Below are 24,306 nucleotides of genomic sequence, written 5' to 3'. Positions count from 1 at the left end.
TGTGCCCTGGTGATTCTGGGAGACAGATCGAACCTGGGCTAAAAGAGAGGGGCTTAGCCCTCTTCCATTTGCTAGTTCAAAGTTGTACAACCCATTTGTATCTGCTAGGCGGCGCAGTCGTCGTGCACAAAGAACACTTTGAAAAGCGTCAAAACCAAGTCATTCTGAGTTGGTCATTTGTGTTTTCGAAATGCTGAATTGCTGGGAAATGCTGAAATGATCTCTCGGCTCCTCGGTTGTCATTTCTGCTCCGTAAAGGAATCACAGCACGCGTCGGCTTCCAGCACGGTGGGTCGGGACACGATGCCGGGGGTCGGAGAGAGCGATGTCTTCCTCGTTAGTATAGTTGTGATTATCCCCACCTGTCACGCGGGAGACCGGGGTACATCAGGACGCGCATTGAAGTGAAAGCAGGATGCGCTGTGACATGCACTGTGCAGATCCCGCCACACTAAGAGGTGAGTAGGTCTGTTCGATCACAGCACTAGGCAAATCCCCAATCCCCTTTTGTGTGTGGCGACAAATGAAGCTGGTCTGTTTCCGCCTGGTTCCGAACTGGGGACCTTTCGCGTGTGAGGGGAATGTGATAACCACTACACTACGGAAACGGTGGTAAACCATGCCCAGCAGCCCAGTGCTGAGCTTCGCCAATGTGATTCAGCTGCTTCCAGTGCGCTGATGGACCGTGCTCTCTCTCCAGAGACCAGCACGCCTGTCATGGACGGAGCAGGAAAGGCGGCGCCACATTCTACAGCCCTCTCCACGCAATCGATGAAATCGGGCTACTGAAGTGGAGAAAATTGCCTCTCCAGAAAGTGCAAATATCATCTTGGAGAGTATAAACCCTATTGCCGAAGGTCAGCCCTGTCTACCAGAGTAACCCTTCCACCTCCTGCAGCTATGATCAGCTCGTCTCACACGCGAGAGTCTTCGGTTAGAAACAAGCGCCCCCTCCTCTCGCACGTTTTGCACGTTCGAGTGGTTTTAATCTGGCTCCTTCGTACACGGTGCTGATCTTTTGGAAAGCAGGAGGCAAAACCGACACGTTTTCACACCGGGAGTCAAACCCGGTCCGCCTGGGTGAAAACCAGGAATCCTAACCGATAGACCATATGGCAGCGTACAACCCCGCTGTTCCCGGCATCATGCAAGCAAACTACATAAATATGAGAAAACACGCAAGAGAGTTGTCACTCAGAGTGTCGAAGGGTCGATGTATACTGGGGCTCAGTTGAAATGCAACGTCAGGACTTTTCCGAATTATGTCACACAAAGAGAGCACCTCCTTTGCTGCCCTGCCATGTGTGTCTTGGTAACTTGCCGTGATCGTATAGTGGTCAGTACTTTGCGTTGTGGCCGCAACAACCCCGGTTCAAATCTGGGTCATGGCAGAATAGGGGCATCTGCTTTTACTACTTGCACGAATGAAGGCAAAAAAAAGCCAATCGATGTGAACGAATGGCGCTTTACAGGGGAGTACTGCCTGACTGGATCGTTGATGAACGACAGAGGCCACTCCGACCTCTTCTCGGTTTTCTTCAATGACTTAATAAGGATCTTCTTCACATTCGCCCATGCAGAGGAAGCCAGTTACACCAAAGCAAACGCAGGAAAGTGCATTTCAAGCAGAGACCAGGAGGGACTTGTTTACACCGAGAGTGGTCGGAGAATGGAACAATGCGCCCAGCCCTGTTGCTGGAGCCGATTCTTGATGAGATCTTGGGCTCACTTAGAGGCCCCCGCTGGATGCTAATCTTTCTGTTGTTCTTGCAGGTCCTGCCCTGCTTTTGATCCGACAGAGCTCGTCCTGGTCTATCGGCATTCGCACAGCCCAATTGCAAATGATCGGCTCCACGTACAGAAGGAAGTGTGTTTGGTACAAGAGTGCATGAAGGCACCGGAAATACATTGACCAGTGGCTCAAGTCCTCTGTGAAGTACAGAAGCGTACAAGAAGAGGCAAACGTGATAACCGCTACACTACGGAAACCTGCAAGGTCTGCTGCTGGTGTCTCACTTGCGTTTAGGGCTGAGAAAGGGAAGCGTCACTTTAGGCAGGGAGCGCTGGAGAGAGGAACAAAGGGCATGATGAAAAAAAAATGCCGAAACCCGAGATCTCTTCCCTCCTTTGCAGTGAGCACAATTTTTTCCATTTTCTTCCCTTGTATTTTCCTTGCTGTTTTACTGTCCCTTTCTCCCACGCAGAGACGGAAAACATGCCAAAACCCTGTTTTCACCCCGTGTTTGTGCAATGTCAGTCTGTGCAGGCAAAGGCAATCATGCAGCTTCAGTGGCGCAATCAGTCAGCGTGTGGTATTTATACAGGAGCGCACAGCGGAGTCATGCTGAGTTTGTGAGCTTGAGTTTTACCTGGAGCAGTGTGGCCTGTTTCTTTAGCTACTGAAAGCAACTTTTTAGTTTAGGTGCTCTTAGGTATTTGCTGGAGATCAGGTCTAAATTAACATGAATGAAACAAGTAAAGGTTTACTCTGTACCACACCCAAAGAAGGCTTCACTGCCGAAACATTGTTCAGCATGGAATAAACCTTTACTCGTTCCTTTGCAGCCCATGCATGCTGACAAAGATACTTACCTAAATTACCATCAGCTGTGGACCCCCAGCTGGCCTGTACACAGATAGATGAGAGATATCTTCTTAGATGGGAGGAGCACGATGGAGTACCGAAAATGTGAAAAAGCTCTCGCAGTTAGATTCTGTGTTTTTGTTGTTCCCCAGATATGCTTTTAATGTTCTTTTTCTTTTTGTTTTGCAGTGAGCACTGTTTTTTCATTTTCTTCCCTTGTGTTTTCCTTGCTGTTTTACTGTCCCTTCCCTCCCAGGCGGAGACAGAAAACATGCCGAAACCTTGTTTCACCCTGTGTTTGTGCAACGTCAGCCTGCGCAGGTCTTTAGCTTCTGAAAGCAACCAATTTAGATGCTGCTACGTATAGGTTGTCCTAAACACCTTATGTAGTGGGATTGTAGTCTGTTAGATATTTGCTGGAGATTTGGTCTAAATTAACATCAAAGGAACAGGTAAAGGGTTTATTCCGCGACACACTTGAAGAAGGGTCCACGTCATGTTTCTTTCTCTTTTCAGCATGGAATAAACCTGTATTTTTTCCTTTGCAGCCCACGCATGCTGACGCAGGTCAGTACTTAATTTCCCATCAGCTGTGGACCCCCTGCTGATTTGTACACAGATAGATGAGAGATATCTTCTTATACGAGAGGTCTACTGGGACTAAAGGAGCACGATGGGGTACCTGGGGTACCGAAGACGTGAAAAAGTTCTCGCATTAGATTCTGTGTTTATGTTCAAATCAAATCAAAGTTTATTAATCAAAGCACAACAATACAGCGTGTAGCAGTGGTTTCTGGCAATGAAATATCTTTTTCTGCAAGCTCACAAAAATCACAAGAATCACAAAATTCACAAAAACACAAAAATCACAAAATTGAGGTTACATTTTTTAAATTGAATAAAACTCAATATGAGTAGAGCTGTTATGTGTCCATGGTGTATGCAATATATACATGTATTGCAGTTATGCTGAATACAGTGAAAACTGTGTGTCCATTTGCCATTACAGGTGATTTGCTGAAGAAGCTACAGGTTGGCTATTTAGCAGTCTTACAGATGCAGCCATTCAAACTGCGCGGCACAGAGACGTACCGAAGGTAATTGGCTACGGCCTCGCGCTTTGTGACGCCCGATGACACAAAATACCGCGGTACGTGATTGGTTGACCGACAGGGGCACTCGTGGTGTGTTGGTCGGTCGTAGAAAGATTTAAATGTCTTTACTGTTTTTACCACTGAAGGGAAATCTTAGTAGCTTAGCATATAAAGAATAGAAGCATACTTTAACGCGTGTGAAGGCCATAAACGATATTAATTTTGGAACATAAACATACAGTATATGGCTGGTCTCGGTACTTTAAAGAAAAAATTCACACCAGTATTCCATTTCTCCCTAAACATTTTAAGCATCGAAGTCTTTAACTAACGTGATACCGGAGTCAACAAGCATACTTTTAGAATTTGATTAAAAGGGAATATAATATGGAATCGCGTATCTAAAGAAATAACGATATAATTATATTAATGTACCACAACTCAAGAATTGTACATGCTGTAGGATGTCTGTTGATATTTTTGTAGGGCTTTTTCAACACTCCTCACGCGACCGGCCGCCCCGCTCCCATTTCCCGATGGCCTCCAGAGTCCCCAGGGCTCCGGCGCCTGGCACTCCTGGGCGATGTGCCCCCTCTCCCCACAGCAGTGGCAGATGACCCACCGTCGTTGCTCCCCTGGAGTTGCAGCGCTGACCGTCTCCTCCTCCCCATCTGATTCCCTGTGCACCCCTCCGTTGGTGCCCACCATTCTCCTCGATTGGGCCAACCTTGCCCACAGCAGTCCCAGCGCCTCCCCTGCGCCCAGACAAGAGAGAGACACAAGACAAGCCCGCCAACTCTTCCGCGGGCCTGAGAGAGAGAGAGACAGAGAGAGGGACAGAGAGAGACACCAAGGGGTGCGGAACCAGGGAACTATTTACATGGAAAACGGGCGATCTCCCCAGACTGTACGCCCATTTCACTGTTACCTGGATACCTCTTGGGGGATATCCTCTATATCCTCTTGGGGGGAATATCCTCTTGGGGAATATTCTAACAACAAGTGATTATAAGACGATCTATCAAAGTGCAATGAAATACAATATGCTGGACAGTATGCTTCTCAAAGTGCTTTACAGGATAACAATAACAACAACAATTTTAAAAGTCCTGGGAGGAAGAATATCATCAATATTAGAAATAATAAACTTTATTTTATAAAGCGCCTTTTTTAAAATGCATTTGCATTTGTACACAGAGCAGTGTTTATTTGAACATGGAGATGCAATACTGAATAATTCCTGCACACAACCATTGCAGTGGAATTTGCATCGTTTGGCAGGGCTATGATTTACACAAGTGGTGGTGGATTCGGAGACAAAATGTATTTACATTGGGTTGCTGTAAGTGGAGCACTAACAAGCCCAAAGCTGTACTCATTATTTTAAAAAAAAATGCACCTGACAAGCTGGACAGTATGCTTCTCAAAGCGCTTTACAGGATAACAACAACAATTTACAAGTTCTGGGAGGAAAAATATGATCAATATTAATAATAATAATAAACTTTATTTAAGCGATTTACAACAGATTGTAAATCGCGTAGCGATTTACGTTGTATTGTGCTGCTGTAATACCGTTTAAAATAATTAAAAGTCTAAACAGTATCAGCTTTATTTATGGGTTGTAATTTTAAAAAAGTCAAAAACCACACTCAAAATGCAATTTAGCGCTTCTGGCAAGAGGAGACACCCAAATAAATAATGTAACATGCTACTGTTTGTGCATGAATATAGTTATACTGTTATTAGATACACGATTCCATGTTTTTTTTTAAATCCCTGGCGGAACCATGCTTACATAAGAATCAAGTAATAGGTTTATTCCATGCTGAAAAAAGGCGCCTTTAAAGGTGGCTTCTCAAAGCAGTTTATGGGATAAAAACAACAATAACAACAACAACAACATTGTATTTCATTGCACTTTGACAGATTGTCTTTAAATCAATTGTTGATTTAAAGTTTGACAGTAAATGTTTATATTGTAACGCATACAGCCTCCATTTCTTTATCAAAATCTAAAAAATCATTTGCGCAGCCTAAGAGGGGGGGGTCTGCTCGCAGTGACAGCTGACAATCCTCCATACACTCAAGTGAAAAATTAATAATGTCGTGTTTACAGTTTGTTGATAATAGAAATGTTAAGTTCTCTAAAGCTTTGTGATAGTCTACCCAGGGAGCTTGTGTAAGCATGGGTGGGCAGCAAAAGATCAGCTACACCGGAAAGATGCGACACCAAAGATATTATTAATAACCTTTTAAATCTGAAAGGAGATCTAAAGGGATCCCCACACGATAGAAGCAGGAAGCAGAAGCAGGAACCGTTGTCAGAAGGAAAGAAGGTGACTATTCATTGTTATTAAAAAATTAATTAGATTCGAACATGTTGTGATATTCAGAAATATAAAAAGTCAATTAATTGTCCATAATATTGCTATTTTATTTTTTAAAGAAATGTTTGTTAAAAGAAAAGTCATGGCCCCAGCTGGATACAAACATAGCTTTTTGCTTTCAGGTCAAAAAGTTCAACTTTAATTCTCATCAGACCACAAACTTGTCTTCCAAAGGGCTTTTGGTTTTGTCACATGGCTTCTAGTAAACTAAAAGCATGACTAAATGTTGGCCTATTTATTGTGCAATCAAGCAACTGAACACTGGTGAATTTGAAATGAACACTGGTGTAATGTGGTATTTAATGTGATCTCTCAAGATAATTGAACCAAATTAGGTTGTTAAAACAAAGGAAGTGAATACTCCATTTTTATTTTTAATAGATATCTTCAGAATTATAAATACTTAATTTCATTTTAACATTATAGAGAATTGCTTCTACAGGAGTGGAAAAAAAACATTTAAATATGATTTGCAACACAGCAGAATGAGAAATAAACAATGGGGCATGAATACTTTCTGAAGGCACTGTAAATATTGCTTGTCCTGTCTTGTTTAAAAAATAGTTGCATTGAAAAAAAAGCATAAAAATATGGAATAATTAGTAACGCTGCCAAAATAGATTTTCTTATTAAAAGAGATTCACAGTATCTAATTCTTTCTAATTCAGTATCTAATTCTCTCTTATCCACATAAATTTAACTCCATGACAAGAACTATTTCTGTTTTAGTCAACTGTAAATAAGAGTATAGTCAAACTTTAACTGACAAGACGAACTCAAAAGTGGGTGAGTACAAAGTGACTATGACTAATAGACATTTTGGGAACAAGTAAAGGTTTGTTCCCTGCTCAAAAGAGAAGAAAATAAATGTTTCGGCTGTGGAGCCTTCTTTGGATGTCACTTGCTGACGCATCTAGCTACTTGAACTAAAAGACATTTTAGTTGACTTGACTGGTGACTGACCTGGTGACTAAATTGGTGTGTTTTTAAGTCACCTGACTGGATAAAACTCTTTTTTACACACTAACTGTAGTTGAATGGTCTCTCTCCTGTGTGAATGAGCTGGTGTGATTGTAAGTGGCTTTTCAGACTAAAACTCCTCCCACACTGATTGGAGCTGAATGGTCTCTCTCCTGTGTGAATGCGCTGGTGGGTTATTAAGGAACCGGAATGACTAAAACTCTTCTCACAATGATTGCAGCTGAACGGTCTCTCTCCTGTGTGAATGCGCTGGTGGGTTATTAAATTACTTGACCGACTAAAACTCTTCCCACACTGACTGCAGCAGAATGGTCTCTCTCCTGTGTGAATGCGCTGGTGGGATTTTAAGGCATGTGATTGACTAAAACTCTTCCCACACTGACTGCAGCTGAATGGTCTCTCTCCTGTGTGAATGCGCTGGTGTGATTGTAAGTGGCTTTTCAGACTAAAACTCTTTCCACACTGACTGCAGGTGAATGGTCTCTCTCCTGTATGAATGCGCTGGTGGGTTATTAAGTTACCTAACCGACTAAAACTCTTCCCACACTGACTGCAGCTGAATGGTCTCTCTCCTGTGTGAATGCGCTGGTGTGATTGTAAGCGGCTTTTCAGACTAAAACTCTTTCCACACTGACTGCAGGTGAACTGTCTCTCTCCAGTGTGAATGCGCTGGTGTGATTTTAAGTGGCTTTTCAGACTAAAACTCTTTCCACACTGACTGCAGGTGAACAGTCTCTCTCCTGTGTGAATGCGCTGGTGGGTTATTAAATTACTTGACCGACTAAAACTCTTCCCACACAGACTGCAGCAGAATGGTCTCTCTCCTGTGTGAATGTGCTGGTGGGATTTTAAGGCATGTGATTGACTAAAACTCTTCCCACACTGACTGCAGCTGAATGGTCTGTCTCCTGTGTGAATGCGCTGGTGTGATTGTAAGTGGCTTTTCAGACTAAAACTCTTTCCACACTGACTGCAGGTGAATGGTCTCTCTCCTGTGTGAATGTGCTGGTGGGTTATTAAGTTACCTAACTGACTGAAACTCTTCCCACACTGACTGCAGCTGAATGGTCTATCTCCTGTGTGAATGCGCTGGTGTGATTGCAAGCTGCTTTTCAGACTAAAACTCTTTCCACACTGACTGCAGGTGAACTGTCTCTCTCCTGTGTGAATGCGCTGGTGTGATTTTAAGTGGCTTTTCAGACTAAAACTCTTTCCACACTGACTACAACTGAAAGGTCTCTCTCCTGTGTGAAGGTGCTGATAGGGTTGTGAAATGCTAGACTCCCTGTGCCATAATGGCAGTTGGTCCACTCCATCTGAGCAAGGCCTTGAGTGATTCTTCCTCATCCTCTGATCATGCTGGGGTCTCTTATTTTGCAAATGCACCATGGAATGGTCATGCTCTGTGTGCTGAAACAGAGCTGTATTTTCTCCATCGTGTCCTTTAGTGTGCTGCTCAGCAGTGTGAATCATCTGGGGCTCCTTCTCCAGCTCTCTGAGACTAAAACCGTCCAGTTCATTCAGTTGTTCCTCTCTTTTCCCAAGAACAGACACACTCTCCAGTTCATTCAAACTTTCAACAATTTTCTCAGTAACCAGATTATTAAACCTGTGTGTAAAGTCATCAGATACTAAGGGATCAAATGATTGTTTTAGACTCTGCAATGACAGTCTCTCCACTTGAACAGAACAAGGCCTAATTATCAAGCCCTGTAGGAGCTGCTGTTTCTCCTCTCTGTACTGACTCTTCTCACCAGGTACATCAGTCTGCTGCTCTGCAGGGTCAATCAACTGGGGCTCCATGTCTTGCTCTATAAGATTAAACTCACCCATTTCTTCTTTGTGCTCTTGTACAGAGACACAGCCCAGTTCATTACAACCTTGTGTAATATTGTTTGTGTCCAGATTATTCATCTTCTCTGTAAAATCATCACATACTAAGAGCCCAGGTGTCTCACTCTCAGGTTCTGTCTTCATCATGGGCACAGAGTCCATGTCCTCGACAATCTGTCTGCTCTCTGTGTGCTGCTCACTAAGTGCCTCTTTCCCTTCTGCAGCAGTGAGCTCTGTCTCCTGCATCAGATTGGAGCTCCACTCATCCTCACTGTGCTGCTGTTCAAGAGGAGCCCTTTCCCCAGCGTCAGAGAGAGCACTGGCCTCTAAGCCTGTAAACACAGGACAAGAAAACAAGATCTTTATACTAATAATAATAATAATAATAAACTTTATTTTAGTAGCACCTTTAAAGGTGGCTTCTCAAAGCACTTTACAGAATGCCAACAACAAAAAATACACAATATAAGCAGAATGAGAATACACAGTTAGAGGAGACAGTAGATGGTGGTACTAAGTACAGTAGGAGCGGAGGGGTAAAGAACAGTTCAATGAAGGGTCTTCTAAAGAAGAAGGTTTTGAGTCTGGATTTTAAGAAGTTTAGATAAGGAGACTCTCTGATATCCCTGGGGAGAGAGTTCCCGAGCTTGGGGGCATAACAGGAGAAGGCCCTGTCACCCATTGATTGTAGACGGAGTGGGGGACAGATAGGAGCACACAATTAGAAGAGCGAAGGTTGTGAGGTGGGGTGTAGGGCGATAACCCAGACAGGTACTGAGGTGCCAAGCCATGGAGAGCCTTATATGTGAGCAGGAGGATTGTTAAGTCGACATTCAACTTGACAGAAAGCCAGTGCAAGGACTCCAGGAAAGGATGTGAACACTTGTACTAGACCTGATCAAGGTTCTGCCAGACAAATTTTGGACTTCCTGGCATTTTTTCAATGTGGATTTAGAAACCCAAGAGAGTAGAGCGTTAAACTAGTCGATTTAGAAGACAAAACTTTTCAACCACAGTTAGTCAAAACATAGGGCCTAATCGAGCAATATTTCTGAGATGAATGAAAGATGTTTTGACAACATGCTGCACATGGTGGTCAAATATCAAATATGATCCCCCAAGTTTTTCAATATAGACTGAAGCTCAAGTTCAAGACCATCTACAGATGGAGAGTTACCACATTGGTTTTACAAAGTTGATGGGTGGTGCCAATAAGCATGACTTCAAACTTGTCACAGTTAAATTAAGGAAATTTTGAGTCATCCAAGTTTTTATAATCGGAGATGCAAATAAATAGAATAGAGACAGCCACATCAGCGTCAGGTTTGGTATGGACGTAGATTTGAGTATCATCAGCATAGTAGTGATAGCTGAGGCCATGTGATCTTAAAAGCTTTAAACTACACACATCCATACTAGTACACTCACAATCAATTTGGGTTGTTTAGACATAGCAGAATAAGTGGGTATAAGGGGGTGTTCTGAAACCTAACTACCATGTAAAAAGTAAATTTACTGTAATAATATCACTATTACATTACATTTACATTAACACTGCACTGAGAGAGAGGGGTTAATACAGACACATTGACTGGACACTACAGTACATTAACACTGCACTGAGAGAGAGGGGTTAATAGATACATACTGACTGGACATGACAGTACATTAACACTGCACTGAAAGTGCAGGAGAGGCCAGCGTTAAGAACCATTCAATGTTGGTCGGATGACTCGGATTTTATACTAAATAAATTTTATACCAAATCACTGTTTTGCTACCACCAACTGGCAGATCTTCTGTGAAGCTGCCGAAAATAATATTAATCTGTATACGGACTATGTTACTGGCTACATCAGTAAATGTATTGAAGACGTGGTTCCCAGGATTACTGTTCGCACATATCCAAATCAGAAACTAGGGGTCAATGGCGAGATACACACCAAACTGAAAGCTAGGACAGCTGCTTTTAATTCTGGCGATATGGATAAATACAAAAAATCCAGATACGACCTCAGGAAAGCTATCAAAATAAGCTAAATACAACTACAGAGTAAAATTAGAGTCATATTATCACAGCTGCAACACACGGACCATGTGGAGTGGTATACACACCATTACAGATTACAAAACACAACCCAGTCAGGACCACACACTACACAGTGATAGTGCGGCTCTTAATGGACTGGTACACAAACCACATGAGAGGCAAGCAAAAAGCTGTTTTAAAATTCCAAAGGCTCACCAAGTCAGAGGAACAGCAATGAACTGAAAAGATATGTTACAGACGTCTATGTTAACCTCTTTAGAGATATAAATGCCATTTGTTTAAATTATCTGTAGGTTAACACTCCCAAGTAACAGCAATTTTCAGTATATTAATGTTAATTCCGCTGGTGGACATTAGCTGGTGTTTTTTGTAACAATTTGTTTGCTCTGCTGTAAGGAATAATAATAATAATAATAATAATAATAATAATAATAATAACATCACTTTATTAACCCTTTACAATTTATTGCATTAGGAATTATCTTTTTGCATACCGCAGCTTGCTCTCCATGAGACACACAGATAAGGAGAGAGCCTGGGGTCAGAGCACAGGGTCTGCTATTGTATGGTGCCCTGGAGCAGTTGGGGTTAAGGGCCTTGCTCAGGACCCCAACGGAGTAGGATTCCACTGCTGGTTGCAGGATTTGAACTGGCAACCTTCTAGCCACAGGCACAAGTCCTTAGCCACAGATCCACCACTCCGCCCATTAACACTGCAGTGAGAGAGGGCTTAACACAAACATAATGACTGGACACTACAGCACATTAACACTGCACTGAGAGAGGGGGGTTGATTCAGACACACTGACTGCACACTACAGTACATTAACACCGCACTGAAAGAGGGGTTAATTAGAGCTGGGCAATAATTCGATAACGATAATTATCGCAATATAATTTTCCTCGATATAATTTTAACAAAAGTTCGATAAATGTTCGATATATATGTTTATGCTTTGCGTATGATATGCGCATGCGAACAAAATACTGTGTGAGTGCGCGTGTATGTTGCAGACCGGGCAGCTAACAGATTTGTTGAATGTTTCTGCTGTTTGGCAAGTGTTTGTTGTGTTCTTAAAATAAAAAGTTGTTTAATTTACCAATTAACTGTCTGGTTTCTTCAACTTTCACTCAGGAGAAAAAATCTGCCTTTAAACTTGAAAGAAATTATGATTTGACATTTATCATGATAATTATCAATATTGACTGATATGAAAATTTTTATCATGATAATGTTTTTGGCCATATCACCCAGCCCTAGGGTTAATACACACACAGACTGGACACTACAGCACATTAGAACTGCACCGAAAGTGAGGTTAATACAGACATGCTGACCGGACACTACAGTACATTAACACTGCATTGAGAAAGAGAGGGATTAATAGAGACACACTGACTGCACATTACAGTACTTTAAAACTGCACAGAGAGAGGGCTTTATACAGACACAGTAGATTAATATTCCAGAGGAGTCAATACAGACAGACCCTGGACGACAGTACTACTTAAACCAATTAAATAATGTTTATATACACAATCATTAGTATACTTATAAAAATTTAGACCAATACAACGTAAATACAATATTTATAAATGTTGTTTCCTAATGACGTTGGAATACAAATTGATTCAGTGAAACAATTGTTGAATGTGAACGAGGTGTTTTCAGAACCGTAACCGGACAAAACAGTTCAGTTTCCAGTAAAGAATCCAGTTGCTACGTCACACAAGTCTTTCCCACTTCACTCTGCATCTCTCCACTATATTCTCACCACTGAGGAAAGTTTTTTTTATGACAGTTTGGTAGTTTCTTAAAATGCGTACTGATAATGAGAATGTTTACTATTGTGAGATGTTTTCTTTAAAATAAAGTTTGTTATTTAAAAAATCTCACCAGTGAGGAAGGTATAGACACTGGTGTTAAACACACTAACTTCATATAAGAAACCACACTGACCTGACAGCTCCAGTTTCGTGTCCATTTCTTCTTTTATTTCTGCAGTGACTTCGCAGGGAAGCATGTGTCCAACACGATCTGTCGGACCCTGATCTCCTCCTGCTCCCGTCTCCTTCTCCCACAGCTGCAATCTCAACTTCAGGTTCTCGTTTTCCTTCTTCAGCTGATCCATTTCACTACCGACACTGTCCTCCACACACTGGGTGATTTTAAACACGGCCCGTCTCACCAGGATCTGGGAGACGCTGAGGAGTTTGTCTTGAAACGCGTACTCAGAGTCAGACATCCTGTTTCCAAAAACTTCTGACACTTCATACACGATCGATTTGAGCAAAACGTGCATGAACGAGTCAAGCTGGGTTTGCAGATTTAACAAGTACTCCGCCATCCTTCTTCAGAGTCGGTCAGAAACAAAAGCTGACTTCCGAAGTTTAAACAGAACAACTTCTTTATCTTTATTCTTCACAGATCCTGTTGTCAGGGCTGCGATCTGTTCAAGCATAAACAGAGCCGACGAGACGTTGCGTATGCAGAACCTGAAGTAATCTGAAAAACAACAACTTTCTTTAAAGAAAACAATTCACGTGGCTGAAATACGTGTAGGGTCGCGCAGTATAATGACGTCATTCGTTAGGCTTTAAAACAACCGAGAAGCGGAGCTGAGAAAGAGGAGTTTCTGCAGCTGGATAAAACTTCACTGCACCTCCTAGCGCCACCTAGTCAAGAGGAGTGAATCACCTGCGATCTTCGCCGTTCGTAACGGAATACTGTAGATTCATTTTTTTGCCCTTCCTCAACCCTCCTCCCCAACGAAATCGTCTCAAGTGGATTTTTGTTCTACATCTCCCTATGCAGGTTTTTGGTTAAAGAAAAAAAAATGCTGTCATTTTCTTGCCAACTGGCAGTATTTCTTCTCCACCGATAAGCAAGATTTCTGTTTCATATTTCACAAATTGTTTAAATTTCTCGAAAAACAAGTGGTTCCAAGAAAGGAAATAAATACTTGCATTTAACAAAATCAAGCCATATGTGATTGTCCTTAATGATACAGGAGACAGGAGGAAAGGCACCTCAGGATTTTGGACACAGGATCTCTTGTTTACATTTTAACAGTTTTAATAAGATCAATAAAAATTGTTGCCCTACTTTTTGTCGTAAATACACAAACTCTTTACGTCAGGTGTTGGAAATAAACTGCATGAAATTCGCTAAAGCAACAAAAAGCAAGCGCCACAAAGAAGACAAACATTTGCGTTTATGGTGCGATGTTATCTCGTGTCTTTAAAATGACTTCAAACGCAATTTGTTTTTCTCTGTGGCTCTAAGGCTTTCTTATTTAGCTGTGCTGTTTTTTTTACATATTCCAAAAAAGTTGCTAAATCATACGAACCATAAAAATTCCAACTGTAAACAATTGACCATTAATATAAACCATTGACCATTCATAATTCTGAATTTTAAACCCATGCAGTACTCATACCTTGTCTTAGTATTTGTGAATATTACAGAGATCATTTTCAAAAACTGTCAGCAGTCTTGTTAACCTGTTTTTTTTTACATTTTGTTACATATTATTAGCATTTTAATGTGTTTAAAATTATTTGTAATCTCTAAATCACCCAGGTGGACTGGGTTCGACTTCTGGTATAGGAGCGCGTCTGTGTTGCCTTTTTGATTTCAAATGAGCAGCTCAGTGCAGAAGAGAGCCCCCTAAAACAGCAAGCAGAGTGCAAAAACGTGTAATAATAGTGACCGCTTTGGTGTGTTAAGGTGTGTTAAGGGGAAGGTGTGGCCGAGGCAAACAATCCAGAGGTAATCCAGACGAGGAATCCAAAAAAACGGGCAAAGTCCAAAGCTGGGCCGTCCATCCAAGAACATACGGGTTAAAAACAGGAACTGGGTCAGAACCGCCAGGAGGAAAAGGAACAGAAACTTAAAAACATAACGGAGCCAGGCGTTTGCAGGTCCCGGGCTTGCACAATATGGGAATCAGATGCAGCCCTGAACTGACTGGGTGTCTGGCTTTTAAGGGGGATGGGAAGGAGGCTGGAACAAGGGACAGATGCACAAAATTAGGTCCAAAGTGAAAGAGCCAGAGCGTCCTTAAGGAGGAGGGACTACAATCCTGACAGGTGTAAAGTGCTAGGTACCATTAAGGTGATTAAAGATGAGCTGGACCTTCTGTAAGAAAATGACATTCTTACACTGCGCCCAACGTGGGGCTCAAACCCATGACCCTGAGATTAAGAGTCTCATGCTCAACCGAGAGGTAGCTGGTTTATAATTATGTGGTGACCAGGAGTCCAGGGTCTCTCATGGTGTGTTGATTATTCAAAGCATAGCAAATGTCAGTAGTCATTGCAATTAATGGTTGCAATCAAAAGCGCTTAATTCTTTCACACAGTAACAGATACTCATATAATGTGGGAAGATCTTCATTGTGTTTTTCTGTGTCCAATACTGAACAAAATACCAAGACACATATTTTAAATACAGAGAGTATTATGGGGGTCACCAGAGTGAAATCCAGGAATACTAACCACTAGGCTATATGGGAGCACTCAGGCTCGTCATTCTGTGCATAACACAAGCAAAGTGTAATTCCTGTCTCTACAGCGTGCTGGTTAGAGAGCTAGCTGGCACCCAGTTTTGCAGGGTCTATTTACTGAGACTCAGTTGAAGTACAATGTCAGGATTTTCTGGGTTTCTGTCACATGATGAGATCACAGCCGTTTCTACGCAGGTGTGTAGATAGATAGATAATACTTTATTAATCCGGTAGGGAAATTGATGTGTTACAGCAGTCCAGCCCAAGACAAGCAAAAACAGACATCAGAATAGTTATAAAACAAAAGACAACAAAATAATAAAAATAAATAAAAAATAAATAAATACATAGGTGTGTGCAAAATGTGATGATTATAGTCACTGTAAAAACAATAAAATATGTGCAAAATGTGCATAGGTTTATACAGACTGATTGTCCAAAAAGTACAATGGAGCAAACATGCTGTCCATAGACGAGCAAATGAAGGGCTTGATAAAATTATTGAGCCTATTTGCGTCTTTTGTCATGATGCTGCTCCCCCAGCACACAACAGCGTAGAAGATGGCTGCCTCCACCACTGATTCGTAAAAATTGTGTAGCAGTGTGTAGCAGAGTCGGCTCTGACCTTTCTTGTACAGGGCGTCAGTGTTACCAGACCACTCCAGCTTATCATCCAGGTGTACCCCTAAGTTCTTGTAGGAATATACGCCCTCTATGTCCTCACCCTGGATGGAAACAGGGTTCAGCGGAGACTTATTTCCTCGAAAGTCCAAGATCTTTTCTTTGGTCTTGCTGGTGTTAAGCTGGAGATGGTTAAGATGACAACACTCCACAAAGTTGGTAATAAAGCTCCTATAGTCCTCCTCCCTCCCCTCTCTAATACACCCCACAATTGCAGAGTCATCTGAAAACTTCTGCAGATGACATGTCTCAGAGTTGTACCTGAAGTCAGAGGTGTAAAAGGTGAACAGGAATGGAGCAAGGACGGTCCCCTGTGGAGCCCCAGTACTGCTAACAACCTGTTCGGACACACAGCTCTGTAGCCGTACATACTGTGGCCTGCAGGTCAGATAGTCTATAATCCAGGACACCAGGGGAGTGTCCACCTGAGCCGCCCGTAGCTTATCTTTCAGTAAAGGTAGATGGATGGTGTTTAAGGCACTGGAGAAGTCAAAGAACATAACTCTCACAATGCACCCAGTCTTCTCCAGGTGAGAGTTAGCTCTGTGTAGCCTGGCACCAGGCAAGATGTCTTCCAGAGCATCGGAACCTTTTCTAATCTCAGGCTGAGGTTGAAGATGTACTGCAGCATTGAACCCAGTTGGTCCGCACAAATCTTTAGCACCCTGGAGCTGACACCGTCAGGACCCACTGCCTTCCCTGCATGGAGTCTCCTCAACTCCCTTCTGACCTGGTCAGCTGTGATGGATAGGCCGTGGGGGGCAGGGGAAGATGGAGTAGGAAGGATCTCATGATGGGGTGACTGAGGACATGAAGAGGGTGTCTGGGGTGAAGGCCTATGAGGTGAATGGACAGTGGACCCTGTATCGAATCTGTTATAGAAAAGATTCAGCTCATTGGCCCTCTCCAGGCTTCCCTCACTCTGTTGGCTGCCGGACAACTTGTATCCGGAGATCTTCCTCATGCCATTCCACACTTCTCTCACATTGCTCTCCCTCAGCCTGTCCTCCATTTTCCTCCCATAAGCAACCTTGCTCTCCCTAACTCTCACCTTCAGCTCTTTCTGTGTTCGCTTCAGCTCCCCCTTGTCACCTGCCTGGAAAGCCCTCTTTTTCCTATTTAGGATGGCCTTCAGATCACTGGTGACCCAGGGTTTATTATTGGAGAAGCAGCGCACTTTCCTGGTGGGCACTGCATTGTCAACACAGACGTTTATGTAGCCAGTGATGCAGTGGGTAAGACCATCAATGTCATCTCCATAAGGCTCACAGAGTATCTCCCAGTCTGTTGTTTCCAAACAGTCCATCAGTGCATCATTAGCCTCAGCTGACCATCTCCTCACTGTCCTGGTGGTCATTGTTTGCTGTAGGACATGAGGCTTGTACAGAGATAGGAGGTGAACAAGGTTGTGGTCAGATCTGCCAAGGGGGGGAGTGATGAGGGCTGTAGGCATTCTTGACATTAGCATACAACAAGCCCAATGTCTTATTATCTCTAGTAGGGCATTTAACAAACTGACTAAAAGTAGGCAGAATAGAGGAGAGCGAAGCATGATTAAAATCTCCAGTTATCAGGACCAGGGCTTGTGGGTGACGAGTGTGTAGTCCAGCTGTAACAGTGTGTATGATGTGTCACACGCTGAGGCTGCGTCGGCAGAGGGCGAGACATACACCAACACAACAGTAGCACGCTAGAACACTCTAGGTAGGTAAAATGGCAGCAGGCTAACTGCTAGTAGCTCAATGTCCGGGGTGAAAAGCTGTTCTTTTACAGTAATGTGACCAGAATCACACCATCTGTTATTCACAAACACTGCCAGCCCTCCTCCTCTCTTTTTATCGGATTTTCCGATCCGCGCACCTGTGCAGTAAATACAGTTGTCAGCTGATTGCTAACTACAGAAATGCCATTGCCAGCCACAGAAAACCATTATAAATTTAGCAAAAACATTGTGCTTTAAAAATGAAGTGTAAGGGACATTGTAAAAGTGATTCACTGGTGGCTAAGGGGAACGCCCTAGCCGAAGACAGGTGGCCTTAAGGCCTGGAGAACAGGACAGAGAAGGTAAGGCCTACGTCAGGATGGTGCAAGCTGGCAAATGGCTGCAGGAATTACAGGATGCTCCTCGGGCCTGTGAGACGATGAGCTCTAGCGCTGTCAGGACACAGGGCAGCCCATGAAGCTGCTGGGCAGCCTAGACTTAACCAAAGGAACTTTGAGTTGAATTACTGATTGTCTGTTGCAGTATGTACAGGTCTTGATAGAGACCGGGTACTGGAGGCCTGGGGACACAACCAGAAGGAGGACATGATCTGCTCCCTGGCAAGTGAGTTTGGGTCAAGAAGTTTCCTTCAAGCACCTTGCAGCCCCGTTGGGAAAGACTGTTCCAGGTGCTGCTGAACACTGGATCGGCCGTCAGGCTGGAGGAGAAAGACCGCTGGATCCACGTCACTCACTGTCGGCGAGCTTCTCCAAGAGAAGCAGATTTAACCAGCTAAAAATGTTGTATTTTGCCATTTTGCTGTTTGATGTAAGAGAAGCGGGTCCAACAGGGGACCAGGAACAACATAGGGATCAGGATGAAAAGTTGTTTCTGTAATAAGGAATAATCAGAGCTCGGGCTGGGTATGTATTGCCAAACCACGTCACACGTTACAAGGAGGGCTGCCCTTGGGGGTCATTCCTTTTAATATGAACGACCATGTAGGTAGACTAGATTGGACACATACTGTATAACTACTCTGAACATATCTGCCAATGTAAAGGGAGGTAACTTAAAGCAGCTATTATAGAGAAATAGCTAAAGGGCAGGGATGGTATCCCACAGATTTCGAGGGCTGGTACGCACCTCGTTATAATCACAGTAAACGTCCACCTGCCTTGCGCCTTGCCAGGCCATATAGGGGCTGGTTATGTTTTAACAGGACACATAATCAGAATACACAGTTCATGGGAAGAAGTTTGTAATCGAACAGAAAACAGCGGAGCTCCGTTCTTTATGATGAAAGGAGACAATAATATTTGGGGAGTGGGGAAGTACCCGTTAGATGGGTTACTGCCCAATGGCACCTACTGAGTATGTGGGCAGAGTGCCTACCCCTGGCTTCCTGCAGAGTGGTCAGGAACACGGTATCTAGGCTACGTGGTGCCACACTCCTGGATATTGGCACATAGTCCATTCTCCCCAGATCGCTCCAAAATGCACCCCGAGCAATTACTGAAGTAGAGCGATTTTTTGCTATAGCTTTCCCTTGGTATGAAACAGGGAAACTTGCTAGAGAATCTATTTACATGTCTGTGTCCTTAGAAAAACTCGCTAACGAAACGTCCGAAGGGTTAAGAACCAACAATGACGAGATGGTGGCCATGAGGACTGTCGCAATGCAAAATCGATTGGCTTTAGATGACTTGTAAGCCTCTCAAGAGGGGACGTGTGCAGTAATTGGAGCTGAGTGTTGTACTGACACCCCTGACAATTCGGAACATATCCCGGATTTAGCACAGCACATCTATGATGAAGGACAGAAGTATCACACTTATAATCTTGATGATAGGGGCATCGGCTCATTGTTGAAGTCAGCGTTCGGCTCGTGGGATACTCTTGCTCAATATGTATTGATGGGATTGGTAATGTTTGTTATTTTTGTCCTACTCATATCATTTATCAAAACTTTATGCACCAAGGTGAACACATCTATAATGACTGTCGACTCTGAAGACAAAAAACCATCAGAACGTTTGTTACATGTATTTGTGTAGAACAAGATTGGAAAATATGTCAATATGTTCTAAGGGGGGACTGAGGGATCAAACATTTATTTCTCTTATTTCACTAGTTTGCTTTTACTGTGTAAATAACTTACTACCTATCCTGCTAGAATAATGGAAAATGACTAACTGCAGCTCAAGTGTGAGCTGGCTGCGCACCTGGACCGTGAAGGGCAGAGCCAGCTTCGGGCAGCCTTACCAGAACTGAGAGCGCCTGGTATCTGCTTAAGACATGATTAATAAAGTCTAGAAGTACGTACTGTCTGCTTAAACACTATAAATAAAGGAACCCAAGAATATTCTTACAGTTCCTCACGTACCAAGGCTAGCCACCTTGGCTTTACTCCATATATGGCATGGAACTGTACTGGAACTGTTCTGGGTGGGTTTTCTGTCCGTGATTTTGTAGAAAAAGCCTCCTTTTGTATCAGTGAGTTGAGTCAGTGCTTCATCGGCTGTGGCTCCCGTGTGCACATGTAATAAAGGTCATTCCTGCTTCAGACACACACGGATCGTGTGTCCTGTGTTGGACACAACAAATGCTCTGTTCAGTTGCAAGAAAGAAGCTCCCACAGTAAAGCTTAGCTCTGTTGGCTATAAACCTGGGTTGACATTTCTTCATACTTCTTCGCCGCTTTTTACAAGCCCACGTTTCCGTCCGTGAAGAAAAACACCAGCCACTGCCACCAAAACCCTGGGCTCGGTTTAGGGTTTTGGTCTTTCATATGAAGGAAAACAGAGCTTTAACTGGCCAATTATCACACTTAAATGGGAACCAAACTACAGAAAAGACCAGAAAAAAAGAGTAATGGACACACCGTGTTCACACCGCACTCCCCCCTGGGTCAGAGATCAAATAGAACTGCTTTCACACTAAACAAACCACCACAAGAAAAATAAACCCAATAAGAGCATAAAACACCAATACTGAATATACTGATGTGACCCTGTCTAAGAGGAGCCAGGTATTAGACTGGCTGTAGCTGCTCACAGACACAGCGCTGGATACAAACTACAACTCCCTTAAACACCCTGAGCCACTTCCTGACAGCGTCACAGTCCCTATTCCTCCTGGCTGTAGTGACGTCAGCGGGTCCCTCCCCGTTCTAGCAGCTTCACAGTCACCGGCGCTCGCAGGAGAGACTCACACGGGATTTCTTTTTTAAAAGTTTATTTTCTCAAAAATTAGAAAAACACACCGGAGGGTTTCCAGAGATATTTCCAGAGAGGGGTCACAGGGTCAGTGAGAGCAGAGAAAGGGTGAGAGCCCAGACACCAGTAACCCTGCTGGGAGAGAAGCTGAACTTTCCTCTCATCTCTGCAGATTCTCTGGTCACTCCTATTGTCCACCAGTCATTCACCTCCACCTCCCAGTAGTGTCTCCCTGAGGTGAAGGCCTCCCTGCTCACGACACAGGACCAGTAATCAAATCTGTGAGGATTGTCAGAAAGAGTCTTCCTCTGTCCCAGTCTCACTCTCTTCCCATCCTCAGACAGGCTGAGCTCACAGTGAGCTGTATCAGGGTCCAGAGTCACAGCAGCTGGGGAATAAAACAGCAAACATCACAACAGGCTCCTGCCGATTACATTCCAACTCAACTCCATTACTGTGAAATGTCTTTGTCCCCCAAACACACCGAGAGAGAAAAACAAGTCAATTACTAATTACTTCTCTTCCCTTCCAGAGAAACGACATATTCTGTCATTGTTTCACTAAGTATTACACATGCAAGTGATCCCCAATATCCTCTAAATACAAACATTAAACATTTGTTTTCACAGCGATTAAACTTTTTTTCCTCTGACCGGACTGCAAGAGAAACTACAGCCCGACCACTTGCTTTCAAAAACTTAAAAACCCACCACAACGACCTGCATACTGTAAGAAACTGGACAACCTGTCTGTTAAAACAGTTTATTTCAAATCCCAGTTTAGCAGCTCGTTCATCTTCTCTAATACCATTTTCCTGATGACGCAGAATAAAACAGTGCTGAATTCAAAGACTGTATAATGCCCGTTTTTACACAAAAACAATATAATTACAAAAGCAAAATTTTGCTAAAATATAAGAAAACCTTCACACTTATTTTGAAAATGCGAAGAAATATCCAAAGTATTCATTTTAAACCAGAAATAACAAATCCAGAAACTCAGAAACAGAGGCGTAGCATTCAAGATGGCATTCAGGTGGGAGGTAAAGTTTAGAGGCTGAGGAGTTTTTTTGAATTTTTCATGACCTGAATGTTATTTTTTTGCTTTTTTGACTGCAGAAAAAATAGGACTTAACACTAGTTTTTTAAACTTTGGTTATAATTGAAAAAAAAAATTTTTTTTTAGGTTTAAGAATTTCTATATGAGTAGCACTGGGAACAGAAAAGAGAGTGTTGGGTCTTCGAAGGAAAAATCTAACTTACCTCAATCGTATATATATGGTACTACAAAAAATCGATGGCAACTCAAGAGAAAAGTGAAGCAGCTGGAGGGGACGTGGAAAGGGTACTGGAGATGCGCTCGTACGCGAGTGAGACTCAGCTGCCGGAGGAAGAGCTGGAGTCCCTGCCCGGCGAGCTGACGCTGGAGGAGCTCCAAACCAACATCTTCAACATGATGGCACAGAGCCTGGCTGAGCTGAAGGAAACGATTAGATTTAATACAGTCGGAATTGAAGGTCTTAAAAAGTCCATGGGCTTTGTATTCAAAGAGGTTGAAGACTTAAAGAGTGAAGTGAAAGCTCTTAAACGAGTGAATATCGAGCAAGAAAAACATATGAAAGAACTTGAATTGAAAGCGAACGATGCAGAAAGATACCGTCGACAATGGAATTTAAAATTACTTGGAGTTAAGGAGGAACGCGATGAGGACATTGTTGCAACAGTGAAGGGTATCTGTAAAAGGACCCTGCCGGACCAGGAGGATGTGATATTGGCCATTGACATTGTTCACAGGCTTGGGAGAGCGAACATGTCTGGGCAAGTGCGCCCTAGATCGATTAAAATACAGTTCACCAAGAGGACGGCAAGGGACATGCTGTGGCGAGCGGCAAGAGGGAATAAGTATTTGAATGAGAACAAACTGAGGTTTGCTGAGGACCTGTCCGCCGCAGACAGGAGCACCAGGAGCCAGCTGTGGCCCCAAGTTGAAGCTGCAAGAAGAGAGGGGAGGAGAGCCTACTTTGTGGGAGCGAGGGCCTTTGTAGACGGGAAGGAGATTCACTCCCACTGACTGCTCAGTTAATGATTGTGTTTGGTTTTATTTGTTATAGCAGTATATACTAGTGTTTGTTTAGTGTTAGTTTGGAATGTTGTAGTTATGTATTACAGACTGTTATAGTTCTGGTTCTTGAAAAACTCCATAATTTAGACAATCTTAGAGCTAGTTATTTGCTTTTGTGTATATCTTTTTCTATTTTCTCTATTAATGCCAGAGGTATTCGAAATGTTGTAAAAAGAAAAGCTGATTTTTTGTTTTGTAAAAAAGTGAGTGCTGATTTTTATTTTATACAGGAAACGCATGCATGTCAATCGGATTTACAGTTATGGAGGAATCAATGAGGGGATGATATTTGGCTTTCCAATGGTACTAATCACTCAGCAGGTGTTGCTGTTTTGAAAGTAAGCTTTAAGGGGAAAATTCTTCACAGTAGTATGCATCATTCTGGGAGATGGATAATTTTAACAGTTGACATTGGGGGGAAACAGTTTATACTTGTTAATGTATATGCCACTAATAATAAAATACAAAATAGACTTCTTTTTCAGGAACTAGAAGATAGTATAAAACAGGTTTTAAATAGATTTTCGGAAGTTAAAATAATTTTGGGTGGAGATTTTAATACAGTGTTTGATGAGAGTTTGGATAGATGGCCTCGAAGGGTTAATCATAGAGGTGAGTCTTTTCATTTGGAAAATGTGTGCTTTGGCTTGGGTGTAATTGATATCTGGAGATGTTTGAACCTGGGATTAAGTAGTTTTCATGGAGTAATCAAGATTTTTCTAAGTCTAGAATTGATATGTGGCTTATTTCAAAAGAACTGGAGAATTTCACTTCCGATGTCTATAAGAGTCCTGCAGTTTTGACGGATCATAAAGGTATTTTTTTGTCGATTAATACATCTGGATCTTTAAAAACCAAAAAAAATTAGTTACTGGAAATTTAACAAAACTGTTCTGGAAGATGACCAATTTGTTAAGGATGTTAAATTAATTATTAAAGATTGTCATGGAAAGGCATTACAGAACAATTCTTTCGGCAGTTATTGGGAATTTATGAAGTATAAAGTTAGGGAGTTAGCTATTAAAAGGAGCAAAATCCTAGTTATGTCGAAAAGAAATAAAGAAGATACTCTTTTTAAAGATATAATCGAATTAACTCAGATTACTGATTACAGTCAGGAAGAAAAAGAAAAATTGAATCTTTT

General features: G+C 42.6%; 1 protein-coding gene across 1 annotated transcript; it reads right to left on the bottom strand.

Annotated features, from left to right (window-relative positions):
* Positions 1–6,462: 6,462 nt before the first annotated feature.
* On the bottom strand, positions 6,463–13,481 carry LOC138242771 (zinc finger protein 189-like). The gene is made up of 2 exons (XM_069198327.1): positions 12,893–13,481; positions 6,463–9,214 (listed from the first exon to the last, which is right to left on the bottom strand). The coding sequence occupies exons 1-2, from the start codon at positions 13,278–13,280 to the stop codon at positions 7,092–7,094; spliced, it is 2,511 nt and encodes an 836-aa protein (XP_069054428.1). The 5' UTR covers positions 13,281–13,481; the 3' UTR covers positions 6,463–7,091.
* Positions 13,482–24,306: the final 10,825 nt, after the last annotated feature.

Source organism: Lepisosteus oculatus, chromosome 14, assembly GCF_040954835.1.
Source record: "Lepisosteus oculatus isolate fLepOcu1 chromosome 14, fLepOcu1.hap2, whole genome shotgun sequence".
NCBI lineage: Eukaryota > Metazoa > Chordata > Actinopteri > Semionotiformes > Lepisosteidae > Lepisosteus > Lepisosteus oculatus.
The sequence above is the reverse complement of the archived record's forward strand: the minus strand, read 5'-3'. Positions and strand labels throughout refer to the sequence as shown.